The sequence below is a fragment of the Halichoerus grypus genome, chromosome 9 (assembly GCF_964656455.1).
Source record: "Halichoerus grypus chromosome 9, mHalGry1.hap1.1, whole genome shotgun sequence".
In the NCBI taxonomy this organism is placed as follows: domain Eukaryota; kingdom Metazoa; phylum Chordata; class Mammalia; order Carnivora; family Phocidae; genus Halichoerus; species Halichoerus grypus.
In genome coordinates this window covers 55,153,521-55,176,692 of record NC_135720.1, presented here as the reverse complement: position 1 = coordinate 55,176,692, position 23,172 = coordinate 55,153,521, and the positions used below count along the sequence as shown (strand labels likewise).

Sequence of the window (23,172 nt, the reverse complement as noted above, 5' to 3'; positions counted from 1 at the left end):
CTTAAAGCAAGGGATCAATTTAAGATGCAGGTATGTTTCTATAGATTTTTATTTTTAAAAATTAATCAGGTTGCTTATTGAGTGAGCATTAATTAAATGTTTAAACATCAACAATTTGATATACAATTATACTTGACTCAAAAAAAAAAAAACAATTATACTCGACTCTTTCTGGTAATACTAGAAAATTATTCTGAAAAATGTTTACATCACAAAAATGAAAGCTGAGAAGAATTAACATATTAGTGATCGAGATCCTGCTTTTATTACCCAAAGCTAATCATTAAAAAAAAGGTTCAGCCTATAATCAACCAAACAATTAGTTACTATAGTTAAATAAAAATATTTAACTTAGAAGCAAAAGTTTCAGGCTCTTTAATATTACAATAGTAAGTATTCCAGTCTCAAACTGGACTCACAATGAAAGGTACACCCTCAATGGGTGTGTATACTCTTGATATTATTTACTATCTTCCTTCTTTCTAGATTTCATTGAAAGACACAAATGCCAAAGAACTAATAAAATGTCTTTTTAAAAATCTAAACAAAAACCATGTGATAATGGGAGGGAGAGCGTTAGGAGATACAAGTATAAATATAGCTATACATCATGCAATTGTTAATGGGTCTTTCCACTTTGTCATATAAAACATATCTGAGAGGGTGACAAGTCCACTCACCATAGTATTCACAGATAAGAATCATGTTTGAGTTTCTCTGGTGAAAAACGATCACTTTCTTATAAAAAAGACTCTATAGCTTCATTACCCTTAATTGAGAATAGGTCTCCAGTGTAAAATAATAAATGCACTATAGGGTGCACAATCTAATAATTAGAAGATTTTAAAAAGTATTTTCATTCACTGGCAAGCTTATACATGTTTTAAAAATACAGCATTTTACTCTTTTCATCTTCTAGAGCTTAACATGACTCATTATATTAAAAATCAAGTAAGATGTTCCTTAACATGATTAATTTTGTGAAGGAAGAACATGAGACTTGAAACTAGGAGACCTGGGTTTTGGCCCCAGATTTACCATTAATTCTTTAGGCTTCAGTGTCCTCATGTGTAAAATGAGAGGGCGAACTAAAAAACATCTAAGTATATATGTGCAAAAACAGCTTCTGATCTTATTTTCAAAAATTAAACTTCATGTTTTTTTTATATGTATAGTATCTAGAAGTCGCAAAAAATAAAACTATATAGCATAATATAACTTTCCAATACCCTGTACATATCTCAAACTAAGAGCCTCTTTTTACAGAGCACTAGCCAATAAGAACTAACTTTTGTGTTGTGGTTTTCAGTTTGCAAAATCCTAGTAATGATTCTGTATGGGAGCTATTACTATCCCAATTCTACAGAATAGAAAACTGAGGCTCAAAGAGGTTAAAATGCAGCCAAGTCTCCTGGTCTTTAAAAAAAAAAAAAATCTGTATTTTACTAAATCAATGGACATTATTCCTTAAAGTTAGTTGCTTCTGAAGCTGTCTTGGAATTATAATACAACTAATGGAAAGGAAAAAGATTTTAGTCTTGTTTAACCAGAAGTTGCTACTGGTAAATGACAGAAGTGGAGTTCCCACACCAGATTTCCTGACTCCCAATTTCCTACATATCAAAATATAACATAAAACTGAATTATATATTAAAATAACATATTTTTCAATAGTGACATTTAAAACATATGCCAAAATTTAAAACTAATATGTGCAGCTGTATGTCAATTATTTCTCAATAAAACGGGGGGAAAAAATTCACAAACAGAAGATAGAACAATAAATAAAAATAATCAAGTTATAAAGCTTAAAAAAAAAAAATCAAGTTCAGAGGTCTAACAGATTTACTGGATCCCAAAAGCATGTACAAAGTTTAACACAGGAAATTTTTCTTTTCTCTACTGGAACTCTTAACATCGTACTTCAAACCATGAAACAGTGACTAATGCAAATATGATTTTGATGTAAACTTCTATATCTAATCTAATTTTTCAATAAAGAGATGCCCAATTTATACAATCGACTGAATTGTGCTTTAGGCTGCTTCAGGAACTGCCTCAGCTATCTAACACAATAGTGAAATGATCCTTTCTAACTCAAAAGTTTGATACTTGATGTTTTAGTTAATTTAAATATTTTATCTGTTATAAAATGTTACAAAACTCTGTAACAGCACAAGTTTTTCTAGCTAGTGTCAGGAGGCTAATCAGCAAACTATCAGGGCCAAGTTACAAACAATGGCTAAGATAAATATTCAAATACTCACTTTATTATTTTGTGTCACAAGAATACTTCCACCCCCAGGTTTCAAAGGCACCTCTTCCATTGCTCCAAACACATCAGTTTCAACAGAAAAGGTTAGCTCTAGACCCAGATCACTAATGTCATTATCTAAAATCCACTGCAAATTTTTGGCATATTCTGGATCAATGGATGCCACATCTTGGTAATTTACAGGAATACCTAAAAATGCAAACACAGAGCAGTTATATTCTAAATGTTTCTGCCTTTCCTTGTTTGTTTAATGGTATAATACTGCCCTCTACAGATATTCCATAAAACTGCAAAATATAGTCCAATTCACAGCATGATTTAAGTGGAGGCTAATTCCTGGATTTGGAAGTCTGTTAATTTAAACTCGTTTTTTTCCACATTTTTATAATGTAATCTTTCTCTGAAATAGCTATACAGAAAAATTATTATATACTTCAAAAAGTGCCAATTCACTTAGGTATATTCATATTAAAATGCACTCTTAGCATAAACATTACACACTAAAATGATAATTTTTTTTAGCAAAAAAGTAGATTTTTTTTTCTCTACCTCATAGGCTCCCAAATGCCTTACATACACAGTTTCCAATTGAAAGAAAAATTACCTCAATCCAAATGCCTCCACTTACCTATTTAGTTTTTCCTAAAGATTCTAAGAAAAACACTTCAAATAAGTGCCTCTGGAAATAACAACAGAGCCATACCAAGAATGTGCTTATAGAATGATCTTGTGAAGTAAATGTTGACAAGCTGCCTGTGGTTCAAAGCTAATCCCAAGATCTGTCCAGCAAACCGGAAATAGTTCAAATGATCAGGATTTACATAGGAGTTGCTATTAGGCTGAAAAGTTGTTCCTATTAAAATAAATACAAAATAATTTATTTCTAAGAATCTAGATGCAGAAGAAAGATCGCTTCAATGCAGAAACTGAATTTGAAATTTTCACTACTTTTTGCTCCTTATGGAATAGAGCACTACAAGAGAATAACTAAAATTTTAAATGTACAACTGTTCATATACAACTTCAGCAAAACCAAGGTTACATTATGTATAAACTTCCACCAGAATGTTCTTTGTGAAATATATAACAGACAATGGAATTGTCAAAAGGTAATCATTAATTCACACATACTTATGAGAGTAAGTCTTTGCAGAGAGAAAATTACTTTTAACTGAAAGTAGTTGGAAGATGTGTCAAAGAGATTCTGGAAATAATATATTAAAAGATAATATACATAACATGTTTTCCTCAGCAATGTAGAAATACTAGGCTGTGAATTAGGACAGGCATTGTTTCATTCATCTATACATGCCCAGTGCAGTAGATTTTCACTACTTTTTGCTCCTTATGGAATAGAGCACTACAAGAGAATAACTAATTTTAAATGTACAACTGTTCTTAAGTGATGAACTTGATGCCTTTTACCAATTATCAGAAAATCACCTAAATCCACAAGTCAACCAATTATTCCTCACAACAAATAATCAACTTTATTTTTCTTAAGATTTTATTTGAGAGAGAGAGGGAAAGAGTGCGCGTGCAAGCAGGGGGAGGGGCAGAGGGAGAGAAAGAATCTCCAACAGACTCCCCACTGAGCCTAGGAGAGGCCAACTCAGGGCTCAATCTCACAACCTGAGATCATGACTTGAGCTGAAACCAAGAGTCTGGACACTTAACGAACTGGCCACCTAGGCGCCTCACAAATAATCAACTTTCAACAAGTACCACTGAGGTATAAAAGTAAAAATGGCAAAGGCAATAGTTACCAATTACTGTCAAAACCTAGTATGATTCCACTTATATGAAAAAAGGTCTGGAAATAGTGGTGATGGTTACACAACACTGTCAATGTATTTAATGCCAGTGAATTGTACACTTTAAAGTGGTTAAAATAGTAAATATAATGTTACATATTTGATCACAATGAAAACAAAAGTCTAAAAAAAATCTAGTGCAATGGAAAAACCTAATACCAAGACTTCAACTTTAAAGAACTCTTTTTGTACTGTTCTGTGATGATCACTAACTCTGAAGACAACTGTTATTCTTTCAACAAATATTTATTGAGCTCATGCTATTTACTACTCTTCTAGGCACTTACACTAAAAGAAAGAATAAACTGCTATATCTAATGAAATAGGATCCAAAAATAAAATAAAATAAAATAAAATAAAGGAAAAGTAGAAAGTTTTGGAAAATGAGATGTTTGATCATTTCATATACATATTTTGACAATGATTCACTTTGTTCATTGAGGGTCTTTGATTTCTCACTGTTGGCACTAGACTACACTGCCATGACCAATTTACTTAGATATAAGGTACAACTGTGGAAGCTTATGGTTGAACGACTTAAAAGGGCTACATGAAGCTAGTCATTCACTGTCAAGTACCTTTTGAGAATAATTCCCAGTCATGGGTAAGACTGGGTATTAAAAGTCACAGGAAAGTTTTGTGAGATGAAGAAGAACTTCAAGGACAAACATAGTAATTCCAAAGATATAAATAATCTAAGAATAGTCACAAATATTTTTACCTATTAAAATAGTGAATGCTTAGGGCACCTGGGTAGCTCAGTTGGTTAAGTGGCTGCCTTCGGCTCAGGTCATGATCTCAGGGTCCTGGGATCAAGCCCTGCATCTGCTCCCTGCTCAGTGGGGAGTCTGCTTCTCCCTCTCCCTCTGCCCCTCTCCCCACGTGTGTGCACATGCTCACTCTCTAATAAATAAATAAAATCTTTAATAAAATAAAATAGTGAATGCTTAGGGTTACTGATGAATCAATCAGCAAAGATTTTTGATGACTCAACTTTCCACCCCTAGGTCTGTAATTTATAATTCCTTTGCTAAGTACTTTCTGGGAAATCTAGGTTATTAAAAAGAACAGATAAGGAGAAATCAAAAACAAAAAATAAATAAGGAAACAAATAGGGAAAAAAATAATAGTTTTTAATTTGAAAACTACTTAAAACAGAACACAAAGTTTAGGTTCTGTTTTAAGTTCAAAATAAATGTAACTGTGACACAGCTATTTTCATCACCTCAGAAAAATCCTAGTGAACAAGAAAATATCATTTTCCACATAATAATAGCTTCTAATAATTATTTCTACTTTCTATATTTCTTAGGCACTAGGCTAAGCATTTTTTACATAACGGCTAATTGATTTCTCTCTCACCACATTACAAAACATACATTATCACCATCTTCAAATGGAGAAACTGAGGTCCAGAAAGGTTACATTTATTGGCCCAAGATGATGACAACAAGAGGAACAGAGCCAGGACTCACATCCAGTGTAAGATCAAAGACCAAACTCTATGGTAAGCATCTTAATTTAATTAGAAAGCAAGTTTTAAAGAAATTATTATAGACATGAGGACTACCCAAACATTTCCCACATTCAGGAATTTTTAATTCAAAATTTCAGTGTAATTCCCTTCGTGTCAATTAAACATAAGAACAAGGAAATATTTCACCAAGATTTTAATTTATAAATACTGTAATCCCAAAGAGAAGGCTTACAAAAAGGACAAATCACAATCTTTATGATCTCTGTGCGTTAGCATATGCTCTACTAATATATTCATAGTGTTAGGAATTACCTTGACTCATAATTCCACATCAAATTTGTTTTTCAGGTATGAAACTAAACAGACACAGAATAATGGACTATAAAGAAATGAAATAAATCTAAAATATAATGCTCTAATGCTAAATCTTGCTTCAAAGATTAGGCCTAACTAAACCCAGCACCTCATCAAACTTGTCATAAAAACAACAAAGACAACAAATTCACCTCAGAGCAAAAAAATCAGAAGTTATAAATTAAAGCAGACAGTCCCATATCCCTAAGTAACTTCAAATACACCATGTGTGAATACATAGGTGCATACCTACAGCTCCCTAGCATCCCTACAGCCCACCGCCCCATTGCCTCTCTCCTAAAGTCATCCTTCTTATTCAATGGAGATTTGCCTGCCGGTTTGGTTGGAGATAATCAGAAAGTACAATTAATGATGCACTCTCTCCTTATAAAAAAAAAAAATTTAAACACTGGGAAAGAAAAGATCTTCAGGAAATAAAAGCAACTCTGTAAAGCATTTAAAAACTGAAATCCCGCCTTCACTTGTATGTTTTTCTTAAGTTAGAGAACTGTGAAGTATTCTTCACACAGATGAGGCGGTAACCATTTCCATTCAGCCTACAATATCAAATTAGAATTGTGCAGGTCCAAATTACCATTTCAGCAAATAGTTTATTTGTATTATAAGATAATAAGAGCTTTTTAGGTTTTAATCTTTTGAAAGGACTGAAAACTAAGTTACTATACATAGATTATAAGTTAAGATTTAACACCATGATTTCTAGACTGTTTTTTATATGACCAATAAATTTTAAGACTTGGAAACTCAAATAGGGTTAGCAAATTTTAATTTTTCCAAATAAGTATTTTTCTAAGTCCGTCTACTAGCATTATTTCACAAAAGGAAATTTTAGCTCAAAAAAGTCTAAGGACAATGCTTAAAATTATATAAATTTAGTTTTATTTTACAAAGGACTGATGAAAACTTCCGTGGAGCCAGCACTGGCCCTTGAGACAAATATTTGAGAACCAACTATCTAGAGGAAAGAATGCTAGACTGAATCAGGTTCCACTCATGATCCTACCACTCATTAACTGTGTTAACAAAACCTCTGAATTTCAACTTTCTTTTCTAGGAAATGGGACTATGCCACACCTAGCTCACACGATTACTGTGGGAATCAAAGGATAAAATGCACTGCTGTAGTTGGAAACTATGAGAGCCACAGAGAAAGTCCTGTGGACTGTACAACTTACCGTCAGCTGACTGGGTGAACAATGCGTAATCAGGATTGACGATCTCATTAGACAGAATATCGAACCACTCACGCACAACACCTTGACCCTGAGTTCAAGAAAATAAAATTAAGCATCAACAGAAATACATGGGAAATTTTTTCTGAGTAATAACAAATTAAAATCATTTCAGATGTCTTCCCTTATCAGTTATGCATCCCACTGCATCCCCATCTTTCACACTGGGTGGCGCCCAGCACTGATCTTTATGCCCACCATGCCTTCTTCTCCATGGAACCGCACAGCAATCCCTTGCTTCAGCTTTGCACAATTTGCTCTTGACACAACTTCACAGCTACTCCTGAAAATAGAATCTAAATATATAGCATTAGTTAATTTCATGTATGAAAACTTACAGTAACTACTATTTGGGGCCTCACACACATCAGTTTCTTAGACATACCTCTGTGAACCAGCAGGATATCATTTTCATTCACTGGCCTGTGCACCATGTCGGAATCTGGCTGTCCTGAATGCAAATGTTCATAGAACCACTCACAGCGATCTTTAAACGGCTAACCCAACAAAAAACGGTAAAATATGTTGGCAGTTACCTATCAGATTACTTCATGAGCCTGCTAATGCCCTTCCTACAAATAATCATTCTTAAACCTTTATTTATAATAAATAGTTCTAGATAATGTTCTGACATTTCAAAAACTATTCACAAAAAGGTAGATCTTAGCTGAAATACTTTGATTACAAAGAGTATATTTTTTAATTCCCATTTTAACAGAAAAGACTTGATAAATCAGGTTATATCTAAACTTAATTATCAGATATGAATTGACACAATTTACTCCTAATTTCTTTTAAGCCCAACAATGCTTTTAAGAATGAATTTCCAAATCCAGAAAAATTACATTGCATGTTATATTTAATTTTTCGTGAAAAGAGTCTTCTAGATCTAACTTTATTCTTCTTTTTTTTTCTTTTGAGAGAGAAAGAGAGAGAGAGAAAGAGCATGTACGAGAGCTCCGGGAGGGGCAGAGGGAGGAGAGGGAATCTCAAGCAGACTCTGCACTGAGCCCAGAGCCTGACACGGGGCTGAGCTCATGACCTGAGCTGAAATCAAGAGTCGGACACTTAAAATTGATTGAGCCACCCAGGCACCCCTATCTAACTTTATTCTTATTTCTATCCTTTGAATATGTAGTGTAAACCTTGACAATTGGGGTATTTTTTCTTATTTTAATATAAGTGCCTGACTGAAGCTTTGATTGCCAAGGCAACCACTTCAAAGAGGCATCTACTTCAAAGATGGCTATCTCAAATAAACGGAATGCCAGCCACATAACTTAATAAAGAGCCAGGCCACCTTCCCACAGGGAAGCTCCTCTGTTTTAGAAATCTTGGTTGATTTCTATAACTGACCATTTGGCCCACTTGTTGTTCTTCCTCTTCCCGTGCTTTAAATTCCCGCTCTTAATGTTTGAAATTCACCAACAGTGAGCTTGTGAAACCCTAGGCTCCCACCTCAATCCCAATAAAAGCAGAACCTCAGGCCCATGTGCGTTATCATGCTCGCACGCACACACTCTCCCACTCCCTCACCTCCACCATGTGTAATACCCAGGTCCCATAAGTAATAAACCTTTATTTTTTTCAGTTTCCTTTATTGCTGAAGGGCATCTTGCAATCATAATAAGAACCACAAGGGCTGGTCTAGGCACAAGACTGGTTATCGAAAGGCTGAGACCAACACACAATTGGCATAGATGGCAGGACTGCATGATTGCCCCTGCAATTAACCAAGGGGAATGTCTTTACCTGCAACCTGCCTACTAACTGCCAAACTCACCATCTGAGAAAGGAGCACCTTTAGCTGGGGGTCTGCCATGCTGCTCTGTGCTTTCACACATTGCTTCTGTCATGTGTTGCCTGCAGTATCCAACCTAAAAGGTCACAGCTGCCATAGTAATTCAAGAATCTCCCCAGAGCAGCATGATCAAGGCCATATGATCTAATGAGATGATCAGACTACTAATTATAAAGGTCTTAATTGACTATCAATGTGTATAAGGGACCTCCAAAGCCAAGGAGAGCGAGGGAGGGTGGATTAGACTGCAAGGCTACTGCTACTGCCAAGGAGGGTTCTGGGCCAAAGGTAGATAGAAATGATTCCTTAGGTGAGGAGGACTGGAAATTTCCACTTGCAACCACTGAGTCAAGTGGGTTGTGCCCAAATCACATGTCCTAACCCAGAAGAGACAAACAGCCTTGCAAATGGAAGCCAATGGCACCACAGAGGGACATACAGCAGAGGCCTACCGTCTGTGTCACCACTTCACTACCATTGCTACTTGTCCCCTGACCCAATAGGACACTATGGGTCCAATCCCTGGTGTGGTATGGCTAAAAAATTAATGGACAAATGTAAATGTCCTGAACAATCTAAGAACCCTGAGGAGGCACACCAGCTCCTTGATAAATGTAAAACCCCATGGGTGCTTCCTAGGTGTTACTCAATTATGCACACAAAAATGCCAAGGCTCTGGTTTATGCTCCAGAGGCCTAGGGACTTTTCCCAAGACCCCATGTATATCATGCTACTGAAGGAAGACTCCAATCCAGGAGAGGTTTCCTGAGACATCCTGAAAAGTAAAGCAGCCACCTACAAAGAGGGCTGACAGTGATGTCATCCAAAATTTTCTGGTAACAACAATTTTCAAGTAAGATTAAGGTAACAGGATAAAAACAAGTAGTAGAAATTGAGATCAAAAGCTATATATACCTTAACTGAAATTCAAACCTTTCTTAAATATTTTATGCAGCAGGTAGGAGAGAGGGGAACTAATTGGTTATTGCAGGTTTTCTTGGTTGTCTGGATCAGGCTCTTAATTGTTACTCATGGCAGCTAAAATGCATCAACTGGCTGCCATCTCTAAAGACCCTAAAATCCATAACTTTTTTACAGATCCATCTGGACTATAATGCTCCTTCCTTCTGAAATAGCACATTTTCTAAGCCCCCTCAAGCTTTCTACTGAATGGGGGCATAACTACAAGCACACCTCACGAGGTGTTCCTGCTGCCAAGGGAAGAGCAGACCGGGTTATCGAGGCCTCTCCTGAGGAGGAAGCGGGAATTGGGAAGACAAAGGCCCCTAGAGCCACTGATACTCATACCCAAGCCCTCCCTCTCCTCACTTGGATATACACTACCTGGCACTATACTCATCCTTCCATCGCAGTGATCACTGCTAAGGCTCACAGAGGAAGCCCATCTCCTGCTGCACAAAATTCAGTCCAATGGGTACAATGGGTACATCATTTCCATGACCACAGTGATCCAAATAACCCCTTCCAACCTGAAGAGGACTCATCTGACCTTGAGTCCAGAGAATTACTTTTACAAGGCACTCCCCCAATTACAGGGTGGCACTACTACATTTTATTGTGACCTCGGAAACCATCGTAAAAGCCCTAGAACTCCTAGGAGAAAACTTACATCCTTTCTCTGTCCCTTGAAGATGTAAATCCTTCAATGTCTTTGAAAAGTAAATACCCCAGGAGGTAACTAAAACTCTGCCCACGACTGCCTGAGACTAAAGGAAAAAAAGAGGGGAAAGAGGCCTTTTAAAATACAAAATGCTATAAAAAGCTCTTTTGCCCAAACTCTAGTCCACAGACTCCTTAAAGATTATTTGTTAAGGATAAATACAAATCTTCAAAGTCTTCTCCACAGGTATTAGTAAAAAGCTTTAGCCACTGGAGCAGGCAACCTTAACTTATTCTGTCTGCCAATTTGGATTCAGCTGTTATTTATACACTAGTGAGTTTTATATTGTTGTACCTGATTCATGACTAGAATGCTGGAATTGAAGCTATAGGTCTCTGTGTCTGTCTGCATGTTTATGCATGTCTATGGATATGTTATATATGTGATTTTCTTCTCTCAACCTCCAAATGTACTGCCAAAATTAATTTGTAAAAGAACTCTATTTAATTGGCTTAAAAATAAGCACTTATGAATTAAATATTCCTAAAACTCAAAAATATTTAAGATTTTATTTATTAGAGAGAGAGAGAGAGAGAACAAGCAGGGGGAGGGGCAAAGGGAGAGAGAGAAGCAGACTCCCTGCTGAGCAGGGAGCCCAATGCGGGGCTTGATCCCAGGACCCTGGGATCATGACCTGAGCCAAAGCAGATGCTTAACCAACTGAGCCACCCAGGCGCCCCCAAAACTAACCCAAATTTTTACAAGTTCACATGATCTGGGATAATCTTTGGGAAGTAAAAGCTAGTTTAAATTTGGTGTAATTAAAAAAAGTAGGTCTTCAGATATATATATATATATATATATTTAATATAATGCAGATTATATGTAATTAATATATATAATAATCTATAACATATTATACACATGTAATACATATTATATGTTAAATATAACAGAAATCATATTAATATAACTAATTATGCTAAATAAAATGCAGATAAAAAAACATATTCTACCAGGGTTTACTAGTCAAATAAATTCATGTTATCTCTATTACAAAATCTGTCAGCAGGAAAAATAACTTGGGATGATGCTACCTAATGGAAGTTTTTCATGGTCGTCTAAATGTAATTGCTGTGATCAAGAGATTTAAATAAATGTTTAATGGTATAAGAGTTTCTAGGTGAACTTTTCAGCAATAATTATGTGTTATGGTATGTCTACTTAAAACCAGTTTCTAAAATTTTTGTTAACTTCCAGCCCTAGAATTTTGCTAAGTTAAATGAAGGGAACTCATTGAATGTCTAAATCATTTCCAAATAAGATAAAATACTGAAACAGTAATTGCAAAACTAGTTGAAGTTTACCTACTTTTGATCACTTACCACAGAGGAACTAAAGATATTTGGGTCTGTTAGTACGCATGTCTTGTGACACACTGAAAAGCTGTACTATGAGGAAATGTATGTTGATAGAAATTATAAAATATACTCATAAATCTGCCAGTGTAAAGAATGCTGGTGTAACAATTCACAAATTTTACTTCTTGCTTTTCATTAGAAATTAAGGCTTCTAAGGGCTAAGAATTCTAATTAACATATGTAATTACAACTACTAAATATGGGAAACATCTCTGCATGCAAGGAAAGTAGCATGTGTCTTTAGCTAAGAGAAAGTATGAGGTATGAAGATGTATTTTTGTTAAGGGAAAAGAAAGTAAAATTGTCCTAAAGTAAAACTGGTTATTTCAAAATGGGAAAGAGAAAATAAAAGACAAAATGGTATAGAAAGTTGAGAAGAAAGAGAATTTTACCTTGTGTGGTTGAGTTAGCTAAAACAGAATCGTTGTTATAAGGGTTTGTTGTTTTTTTATAAGCTTTAATATCAATACTATGCTTATATAATTTTCTTTCCTCTGCTAAAAGGACAAAGTTTTCTTGGGAGTATTGGTCGGCTCTTGAAAACAGATTATGAAAGGTTTTGCCTTGGGGCACCTGGGTGGCTCAGTCAGTTAAGCGTCTGCCTTCAGCTCAGGTCATGATCCCAGGGTCCTCAGATCAAGCCCCGCATCGGGCTCCCTGCTCAGCAGGGAAGTCAGCTTCTTCCTCTCCATCTGCCTCTCTCTACCTGCTCATGCTCTCTCTCACTCTCTCTCTCTCTCTCAAATAAAAAAATAAAATCTTAAAAAAAAAAAGAAAAAGGTTTTGCCTTATCTTTTAAGTAATCTAGCTAGAAAACAAAGATTCTGTGTTTTATCAAAATAATTAACCTCTGTTTCATATTGCTTTAACCAGGTCTTTGATTACTTAAGCAAACAGTCTTCTCAATATTAGAGGAGCTGAATTTTGCTCAGAACTATGTAATCTTCTGTATATGCCTTTAAAATCTTTTGTCGCTTTAAGTAGGTAATTAAGTATTGTTTCATAATTATCTGTGATCCTATTTAGTCAAGTGTCCAAAATCCTTTGATGTTTTTGACTAAGTTCCCAAAATCAAATTCTAAATAAAATCTTTTTGACCTGGAAATAACTCTGGGATTTTCTAGAGAACCCTGGAACATCTCAAAAGATCTGTTCACTCTATAAAAAGAGAAACATTTAACTAATTAGGCTTATTTGATAGGCAAAATTATATGAGAAGCACTGTCAAATAAGAAACAATGCTAAACCTTTCTCATGGATATCTTTGTATGGATATGTGCTATTAACGTAAGTGTTCCAGAAATTCTATCAAATTCCTAAAAATCTGATACAAAATGTTATCAGTCATCATTCCAGTTATCATCTTAAAATGTGTGTCTAAGAAACAGTCAAATTTCCTTGTCAGCTGTGTTATAACTAACTCTCATCAGATCTTTAAACATGGGCATTTTTAAGTCTTTTATCATTTACAGACAGTTACTGTTTCACTCTGATGCTTTTGCACAAATGCTTCATCTTCAAGAAGATTCCTGGAAAGGACTCTGACAAGCCCAGGTTTCTGATAACTTTCAGATCATATACTGAACTGGGTAAGAAATGACAGAACTCTAAGGAAAAACTAGATTCATAAAACTGCTAATAGAAGATCAAGATCAAGAATCACTAGGACTGGATGAACTGATGAGAATGATTATAATTTTTTACGAGTTTTGTTCGAAACATTGCTGGTTCTTTAATCTTTTGTTTTCCAGATTTAAGGAAACTTTTTCTCTTAAGATAGCTATGACTTACAGCAATTTGGTAAAGTATACCTTTGTGAACCAAGATGAAACAATCACTTATTTCCCCCCCCATCTGATCCCTCCAGAATCTGGAAACTCTCAGTGAGTATTCTTCTATTTTCATAGCAGTATAGTTATTTGCATAATTTCAATGGACAATCTGTTCTCCTTGTACCAGGACACAACTGGAAACACTGGTTACATTACCAAGGCTTTGAATGGAATGTCATATTTGAGAGATATGCACAGATTCAGATATGACCAGACAGCTTAAAAAAAATAAGGCTGACTTTATGGAACCAATTAAGCCCCTTAGGAAAAATCAGTCTGGTACCTTATTTATAGGGTTCCCAGCAGCCTTACCAGGTGAGTGAGGAAGGTCACTTCCTGGCAGGCCCAGGAATATCAGAATATTTTAAGAACCTGAAAAAATGAGGAATTCACCCAAATCTATAGGTATTATAGATGAAGTCTGACATCAAGTCTTTAGTTTGGCTTCCTAGCCTTGAGCAGCTTTTAAAAAGTTCAATCTGAGACTCCTTATGAAAAATTCCAGCAAAGCTGACTTTTATTAAAAGAGTCTAGAGGATCAATCGCGATTCATGCTGCACTTACATAAATAAGCAGGCCAAGTTTACAGAGACTGGACTTATTTTACAAACACTTTAGCCTTATTTTCCTTATCTCTGATAGAAATGAGAATGACTATACACAGAACAAATTATGTTTTGGTAATACACCTTTGTGGATATCAGATTTTAGTGCTTTTAATTGTGCTTGGGGTTTTGTTTTTTACCTGTAAACTAAACCAGATCATGAATTCTAGTTTCTTCCAGTATTTGGCTACAACTCTCCAAACTAACACTTCCAATTTTTCTCTCACCCTTCTGACTTGGAATCACTGAGAACTTAAAAGTGCCTTTTTCCTAAAGCCATAAGAGGTAGAATGAAACAACTTGATATAAACTTCAGAGAAATCATCACAACACCTCACAGACAGACAATCTTTGTGCCTGTTGCTGAGTGGGCAATAGCGAGTTTACCTGAACACCTGAGGGCATCAACAGAAAAATTCAAACTGCAAAGCTGCTTTGAGCCTAACATCTTGAAATCCTGCCCTCAGGATTCAGATTTAGTTTATAATTTACTCCGGCCATTAGCCTTTATTTTTCCTTTGTTTCCATAGAAATGCCTCTTATTAAATACCTGATTTCTCACAAATACAGGCCTAACTTTGGGAATCCACTTGCAAGACCACCTCCTGAAATGAGATACAACTGTTTAATTAACTGACCTATTTTCATGGCTGGACCTTTCAAGTTTGGGACAATGGCTACAGACTGGATTTCAGACTACTACCTGTATAATTATTAAGTTTTGCTATTATAATTCTATTTAGGTGTGTACATTCTGGGTTACAACATGCCCTGCAACGGACTTTGAGCATTATTTTTTTTTTTGAAGATTTTATTTATTTATTTGACAGAGAGAGAGAGAGAACAAGTAGGCAGAGAGGCAGGCAGAGGGAGAAGGAGAAGCAGGCTCCTCGCTGAGCAGGGAGCCCGATGTGGGGCTCGATCCCAGGACCCTGGGATCATGACCTGAGCCAAAGGCAGCGGCTTAACTGACTGAGCCACCCAGGTGCCCCGGACTTTGAGCATTATTATCAGCTACCCAGGCAGTTAAGGTCCTCACCATTGACTCTGATGCCTCAGAATGGGCTGTAAACACTGACAGTTGTTTGGGTTTTTTTTCTTTTCATAATGCAGGTGCCTGACTTAAATTTTGATTGCTGTGGCAGCCACTTCAAAAATGAGCTATCTGGAGGAGGGAGATTGGGGCAGGGGTGGGGGGCAGGACACACTGCCAGCCACAAAACTAGATAAAGAGCCAGACCACCTCCCCACTCTGAGGTTCCTTTGTTGTAGAGATGTTGGTTAATTTTAGTAACTAACCATTTGGGCCATTTGATTTTTCTTTCTCTTCCCATGCTTTAAATTCCTGCTTATTTTTAAATTCACCAATAAAGACTGAGCCCTCAAAACCCTAGGCCCCCACCTCAACCCCAATAAAAGCAGAACCCCCAGCTCAGGAGTGCTCACTCGCGCTCTTTCTCTCTACCCATGATCTCAGTGTGGCCCCAGGTATGCTGAGTAATTTCCAGGTCCTGTAAGTAATAAACCTTTATATTTTCAAAGTCTCCTGATGGTTATTGTTGAAGCGTATCACTCAGAACCACAAGAGCTGGTCCAGCCACAACACCGGTTTTTGATAAGCTGAGAATGACACACAACAGAATACATACGGCAACTAGAAAGGAACAATTACCCTGTTTTCTTCCTTTCCTCCACCCTAAAAACTGAAAAATAAGATCTCCTGAACAGCAAAGAAGTCTCTATCTTTTGGTCATTTGCCAGATAAGCAAACTGCAAGTGACTTGTAATTTTTATGATTAATCAGGAAGTACTACATGCCGAGTAAGTGCCAACACTGTTACTGCAGCTAACATAAGAGCTTTAAAATCTCAATTTCATTGTTAAAAACTAATACAGCTAAAGAGGTAAGACTAACATAGAACAAATAATATGTATATAATATCAAGTTCTAAATGGTGAAGTACAGAGTTCCACTATTGCGGTATAGTGCACTAAGAATTTAGAGACTGTGGAGATGAGGAGAGTACAAAGCTTTCAGGAGGTCACTGTTTGAACCAGGACATTAAGCTGGGTAAGACTTGCTCAAGCAGGGAGAGAAGAGAACACACCAGGCTAAGGGAGTCAAGGAAAAAGGCACATAAGGTAAAACTGTATCTCCCTGGAAGATGCAGTGAAGGTAACTGCCATAACCAGAGTCCTATCCCTACAGAGAACGAAGGGGCTTTGAAGCTTGATAAACATGGTTTGGAATTCTGGCTCTGTCACTACTAGGTTTGTGATCTTAGGGAAATTACTAAACCTCTCAGAACTTTAGTTTTCCCATCTATAAAATAAGAAAATTATTTCAAGGGCTAACTGTAAGGATTAAATGAAATAATGCAAATACAGAACATAATAATCATAATTACAATCATTAATTAGCTAACAATTATTAAAGCACCTATAAGCCAGGTACTGTTTTCAGCACTTTACATGCATTTTCACACATAATCCTCACAATACTATGAGAAAAAGGGCCTCGTATCATCCCCACTTCACAGAAGAGAAAAATGCAGTACCAAGAGGTTAAGTAACATGTAGAAATACTCAATACCCAGAATGCTCAATAAGTAGGTTTTCTTATTATCACTCAGAACAATGTTAAAATTATTTAACATGACAGAAAATGACAGGAAACTTATTCATAACCATTTTAAGTTATTAAACTGTATCCTTTACAAAATGTGAACCAAGAAATAAAAGCAAATGTCATTTTTTAAAGTAATTCAAATGGAACATTAAAACGTACACAATGTTACCTTCAAAAGCTAGTAACACATGTAAGATCAAAACATCCACACACATTTATATACACCTAAAAAGCCAAAGGGCATGTTTTTGTATGTAAACTTTCTGAGTACCTGCATTTCCATAAAATAATTCGCAAAACAAGACTGATCACAGAGGTTCCTCTTAATGCATTTGTACAGCAATACAAAATGTCTCTCCCTTTAACTACAGGCCACCTGAAAGCCACCAATAGAAGAAGAAATCAATCCCTTACCACAGGTAATTGTTTTTGTTCTTTTACACTTTGTTTTTTTGTGAACTGCCTCCAAGTTACAGAAAATTTCTAAGTATAATAGAGTACAAAGTATTTTTTCCTTGATATGAGAGTAAGCTGCCAACATGATGTCCAGTCACCCTTAAATACCTCAGTGTGTATTTCTTATAATCAAGAGAATCCTACATAACCAGATACCACCAAAATCAAGAAATTAACCCTGATACTTTACTATAGCTAATTCTTAGACCCCCATGTCAAGCTTTGCCCGTTGCCTAATATTTCCTTCACAGTGTAAGAATGGCACTTAGTTGTCCTGTCTCAGTACAGTTCTTCAGTGTGTTCTTAATTTTCATGACCCTGACTGATACTTTTAAAAACTGTAGGTCAGTTATTGTGGAGAATGTCCCTCCACTGGAGTTAGTCTGCCATTCTTCTCATGATTAAATTCGGGTATACATCTTTAGCAGGAATATCAAAGAAGTGATGCCATATTCTCCTCAGTGCATCCTATCAGCCGGCACGCTGGTATGTCTGTTTCGGTCACTGCCAAGTTTTCCACTGTAGTTTTTCATCTTTGTAATTCTTAAGTATGCTGTGAGGAGATACTTTGAGACTGTAAACACACCCCACCCCTCATCAAACTTCCCATTTATTCATTAATTGTTTCAGTATAGTACAGACTTATGGGTTCCAATTTTATTTATAGTATTTTGCCATCATAATTTATTTGGATGTTCAAATTGTTCAGCTTTGGCCAGTGGAGTCCATTCAAACTGGTTCTGCGTCATGCTGACATAATCCTATCACTCTCTGAACAACTTATCATATCATAAGAGGTTCCAGGCTCATTTGTACTTTCCCTGACCCGGCCCTGAAATTAGCCATTTCTCCGAAGAGCCCTGGTTAACTGAGAACAGGCCAAGAATTGGGTGCCAGATTTGCTATATCTTTCAATCCACCCTGAAAACTTTAGGTTCACCCTGATATCTCCAATTCTAATCCAACAGCATGGTTCATTCTATTCTCCTCCATTCTGTAACTTCTTTCTCCAATACTGAGAAATCAGGCTCCCATAATAAGTATACTTACTTACTTGATGAACTACCGCACCCTGTATATAACCAATCTCCTGTCACTGACATGGACACATTACTTCATGGATGCCCTCTACCCTACTCGGGCTCTGTCAGTCTACCCTGAGCAACTGTCACCATCCTCTACACTGGACATCCGCCAAATGGTGCTCCAACTCACATACTCTACTACACAGACAACCTCCTTGACATACGCAAGCTCCAACCCCCACAATAGGCCACCACTATGCATGTGAACACCTTTCTCACCCTGGTCAGGCAACAAAACCTCCTCTGTGGGTAAAAAAAAGGTGGATAGCTTAATGCAGATGCTTTTGACTAAATTGTTCAGGAAGGGAAGAGGAAAACAGAAGTGAAAAGCAGAGATAATATTAAGAATAACAAACTATCTCTTTCAAAAACTAAAAGCTTCTTTCACATATTATTTCATTTGCCCTAGAATGGAGTCACATAGTTTAGATTAAGAAAATGAATTTAAAAAACAGACACACTCTTAAATTCTGGTTCTCCCACTTGGTAACTGAATGACTTAAACAAGTTGCTTAATCTCTTCAGTTAAAGAGTACCTATCTCACATGATTGCTATGAAAATAATCCATGTAAAGCAAATAAATTTATGGTAAGTGACCTAAAATTAGCATTTAATAAAGGTAAGTTACTATCTCTACCTTCTCGTTTACATTATCATTTTTAACAGATGCCAAAGGATATCTATATACATGTGTATAATTTTATAAAAATTAGTTCTTAGTTTTCTTTAACTTCTGAATGGGTGGGTGTCCCTAAAGACATTTAAAAACACCTATAGTATCTATCTTACAACTACTAACCAAACCAGAGCCTCCAGTCTATCCTACACTTTAGACAAATTATTTCCTAAAATTTTGCCAAAGTCATATCATTCTCCTAAACCAAAGTTATCAGGGGCTGCTAACAGCCTAAAAAACAAAGAAGATTCTTCAATCTGACAATCAAGGCTTAACACAGTGTGACCCCAACCCACCTTTCCAGAATTATATGTCATTCCTCACCTACACAAAATTTCTGCTTCAACCACTGTAACTTTATACACTTTTCCATTTACAAGCCCTGGCCTATATGTTGACATAAGAATGTTCACCCTCCCCATTTACTCCGAGCAAAATTTTGCAGTGCTTTTCAAGGTCCAGCATAAAATCCACCTCCTCTTCAAAATTTTCCTTGACTATACAGCAGCAAGGTCTTCCTCCCTTAAACTACTAAACCACCAAGTAATAATGTAATTAGTATTTTACAGGTACATTTATTATCTCTCCTGCTAGAGTGAATTAAGATCTTTTTGGAGAAAAGACATATGCTTTCTATCTCCAAATAACTACCATTTATTGAACATATATGCCAGTTACTATTTAAAATTTATTCCATGGGGCGCCTGGGTGGCTCAATCGTTAAGCACCTGCCTTCGGCTCGGATCGTGATCCCAGGGTCCTGGGATCGAGCCCCTCATCGGGCTCCCTGCTCGACGGGAAGCCTGCTTCTCCCTCTCCCACTCCCCGTGCTTGTGTTCCCTCTCGCTCTCTCTCTCTGTCAAATAAATAAAATCTTTTAAAAAAATAAAATAAAATTTATTCTTCACAACAGTTTTGTGAGTTTGGTGTCATTATGTCTACTTTATAGATGAAGAAAGCAAGGCTCAAGGATGTTGGAAATGTGCCCCAAATTACATAGCTGGTAAGTAGCAAAACAAGCTTTTTCCTAGCATGTTTCATGAAACATGAGATATGAGGAATGAACCTTGCCGGGGAAAAGACTCTCAGGTTAAATAAATTTGGATGATTAACAAAGTTAAATCACTATTTTTAGCAGAGGGTTTCTCAAAGCCTTTTAAGAAGTTGCTGATATGCTTTATAAATCTCCAACAGGGATATTATATTTTCCAAATGCATTTGGGGATAAAATCCTTTTCTCAAGGACCATCAGCCTTATAGGACTAATGCTCCAGTAAACTCGTTTCAGGAAATGTGACAATGTATTCTGTTGTCTTTGCACACAGTGGGCACTTAATACACACTTCCTTTAAGATTAAAAAATGCCCCTCATACTTAAGTAACATACTGAGGCACCTGGGTGGCTCAGTTGTTAAGCGTCTGCCTTCGGCTCAGGTCATGATCCCAGGGTCCTGGGATCGAGCCCCGCATCGGGCTCCCTGCTCCACGGGGAGTCTGCTTCTCCCTCTCCCACTCCCCCTGCTTGTGTTCCCTCTCTCGCTGTCTCTCTCTCTGTCAAATAAATAAATAAAATCTTAAAAAAATAAATAAAGTAACATACTAATGTAATTCCACATACTAAAGTAAAGAATAAGGTAATTTCACTCCTCTTACAGCAGGAGGTCTCAAGTATAATAATTACTTCACTAAACTGTATTCAAATTAAAAAACTTAACTTTCATCAGACAGAATAAAACAAGATTAAGAGAAATCTCTACCTGTGCTTTTATGATATGCATGAATCTTGACATCAACTCAGGACATTCAAGGAGGAAGTGAAAGTGGTCAAATATAATTTTGGGATTTCTAAAAGAAAAATATAACTTGTTTAAATGGACAGGAAGAATGAGTTGCATTAAGTGAAATGCAAATTCAGATATACAGATACTGAAACAGAAAAAAAATATTAATCCACACCTACTATACTTTTACTTGTCATGTAGTATTTTTTGAATAGTAACAGAAATAACATTATTTTTGTTGAGATAAAAACTGTAAGTAAAGAAAGAAAAGTCTACAAGGGCAATCCATGAATCCAAGAAAGCCTTACCTATTAACAAAGCATTTTAAAACTTCATCATGTTTGCAGACAAATTCAATGAAACGGGGTGAAGTCATTCTGTGGAGGATAAAAAAAACAATCAGAACACACAGAAATTGGTGATACAGCAAATTTGATAACTATGTATAGAATTGGACTGGCTTCTAGACAGAAAAAAAAAAGATTTGGGTTTGGACTAAATTTGAGAAACTGAGGCATGCCCAGTCAATTTATAAGGTTAAAAAATATATATATAACTTTTCTTTAACAGAGGATATGCCCAGTGACTTTTTAAAAACCTTGAAATTTTATTTTATTTTTTAAAACCTTGAGATTTTAAACGTCTCTGCTCTATACATTTTGAATACATAATTAAGTAATCCTATACAAAGTGACATTCACCATTCTACATGTTAATAACTTATATAATGCTTAAAACTCAAATATTTTAAGAATAGTATAAGTGTCCTACAACAAGATCAAAACAGAACCTAAAATCAACAAATTATTATTTGTTGTTACTGAAATTATAAAAAAATCATAGCTTTTCTTCATCTATCAGAAAAGGAAATAATAAGCAGAAACCTTCTTACCCTGGAGGCATCTGACAAGAACAGCACATGTAAAAAGCTTGAATGACAGCACTTAGCCGGTTAGCTGTCATAGAAATAACATCCTGACAGTCTGCACTGGCTTCCTGTTTCCCTCCAAGAGCATCTGGTTTAGATTCCCCTGTGCCAGTGGATAGATTTTCATAGCTCCCAGGTCCTGGAGGTTCAAATGGAGGAATGGAAGTACCATCTTGATCTTGGCCTTTTTGTTTCAGTAAAATAGAAGTGATATCCGTTGAGTCCTTTTTGTTTTTCATCAGTTCTGTAGCTATTAAAACTAGCCATTCATCTAATGAGTGCCAAAGCAATTCGAGAGGCTAGGAGAAAAAAAAAGAAGTGTTTTTTAAACATCATTCTTAAACTCCAGGAAAAAAAACTCACACAGCCAAACAAATAATATAAAAGAGAAAATTTATCCTAGATACTTCTATTTTCCCATGTTAATGTGATAGCAATGCCTAAAGGTAAGTAACAAAAACATATGAATGCCACATAAATAACAATTTCTTTGCTTATAGCAAAAATTTAATTTGCATTTATTTATTCCTTGGAATAAAAAGGTAAAACTAAAATCTAACAAAAAAATTTATAAGCAATCTTTCCTCTTTTAAAATTTTCAAATATTTACCTTTAAAAACATATGCTACTTTTATACATACAATCCCCCAACCTTTACTATATTCATGTGTTAACAATTTTCAATTATAAATCTTTTCTCAATTAAAAAAATAAGAATTCCAAAAAAAAAAAAATTAGAATTCCTAAAAAGCTTAATAAACAGCTTAGTTTTGGGGTGCCTGCCTGGCTCAGTCAGTGGTGCATGCAACTTGATCTTAGGGCTGTGAGTTCAGAGCCCCACACTGGATGTAAAGATTATTAAAAGAAATAAATAAACTTAAAAAAAAAAGTTTACTGTGCTCTTTTCTTTACATGTAATTCAGATTTTGAAAATGTATAGCACGAAATTTAAAAATATGATGTCGTATTTATATATATACACACATATACATGTTTTCACACACATATACACAAAATCCATCTCTAATAACTAGTAACTATCAAATACTGACTAGCAAATTCTTAATCCCAACTAAAGATTAACAGCTTAAAAAAGAAAAAGGGAGGGAGAGAGTAAACTATTTCTTATTTCTACACTATTTAAAATATTCCTTTTAGGAATA

At 35.8% G+C, this 23,172-nt stretch overlaps 1 protein-coding gene across 3 annotated transcripts in view; it reads right to left on the bottom strand.

Annotated features, from left to right (window-relative positions):
• HACE1 (HECT domain and ankyrin repeat containing E3 ubiquitin protein ligase 1) overlaps positions 1-23,172 on the bottom strand; it is a 110,519-nt gene that overhangs the window by 22,068 nt on the left and 65,279 nt on the right. For all 3 annotated transcript variants that reach the window (XM_078054935.1, XM_078054937.1, XM_078054936.1), the window contains 8 exons: positions 21,974-22,308; positions 21,390-21,458; positions 21,058-21,145; positions 7,559-7,670; positions 7,372-7,469; positions 7,117-7,204; positions 2,979-3,128; positions 2,268-2,464 (listed from right to left, as the gene is read on the bottom strand). In XM_078054935.1, the coding sequence (XP_077911061.1) occupies positions 2,268-2,464; positions 2,979-3,128; positions 7,117-7,204; positions 7,372-7,469; positions 7,559-7,670; positions 21,058-21,145; positions 21,390-21,458; positions 21,974-22,308 (1,137 nt within the window). The remainder of the gene's footprint in view (positions 1-2,267; positions 2,465-2,978; positions 3,129-7,116; positions 7,205-7,371; positions 7,470-7,558; positions 7,671-21,057; positions 21,146-21,389; positions 21,459-21,973; positions 22,309-23,172) is intronic.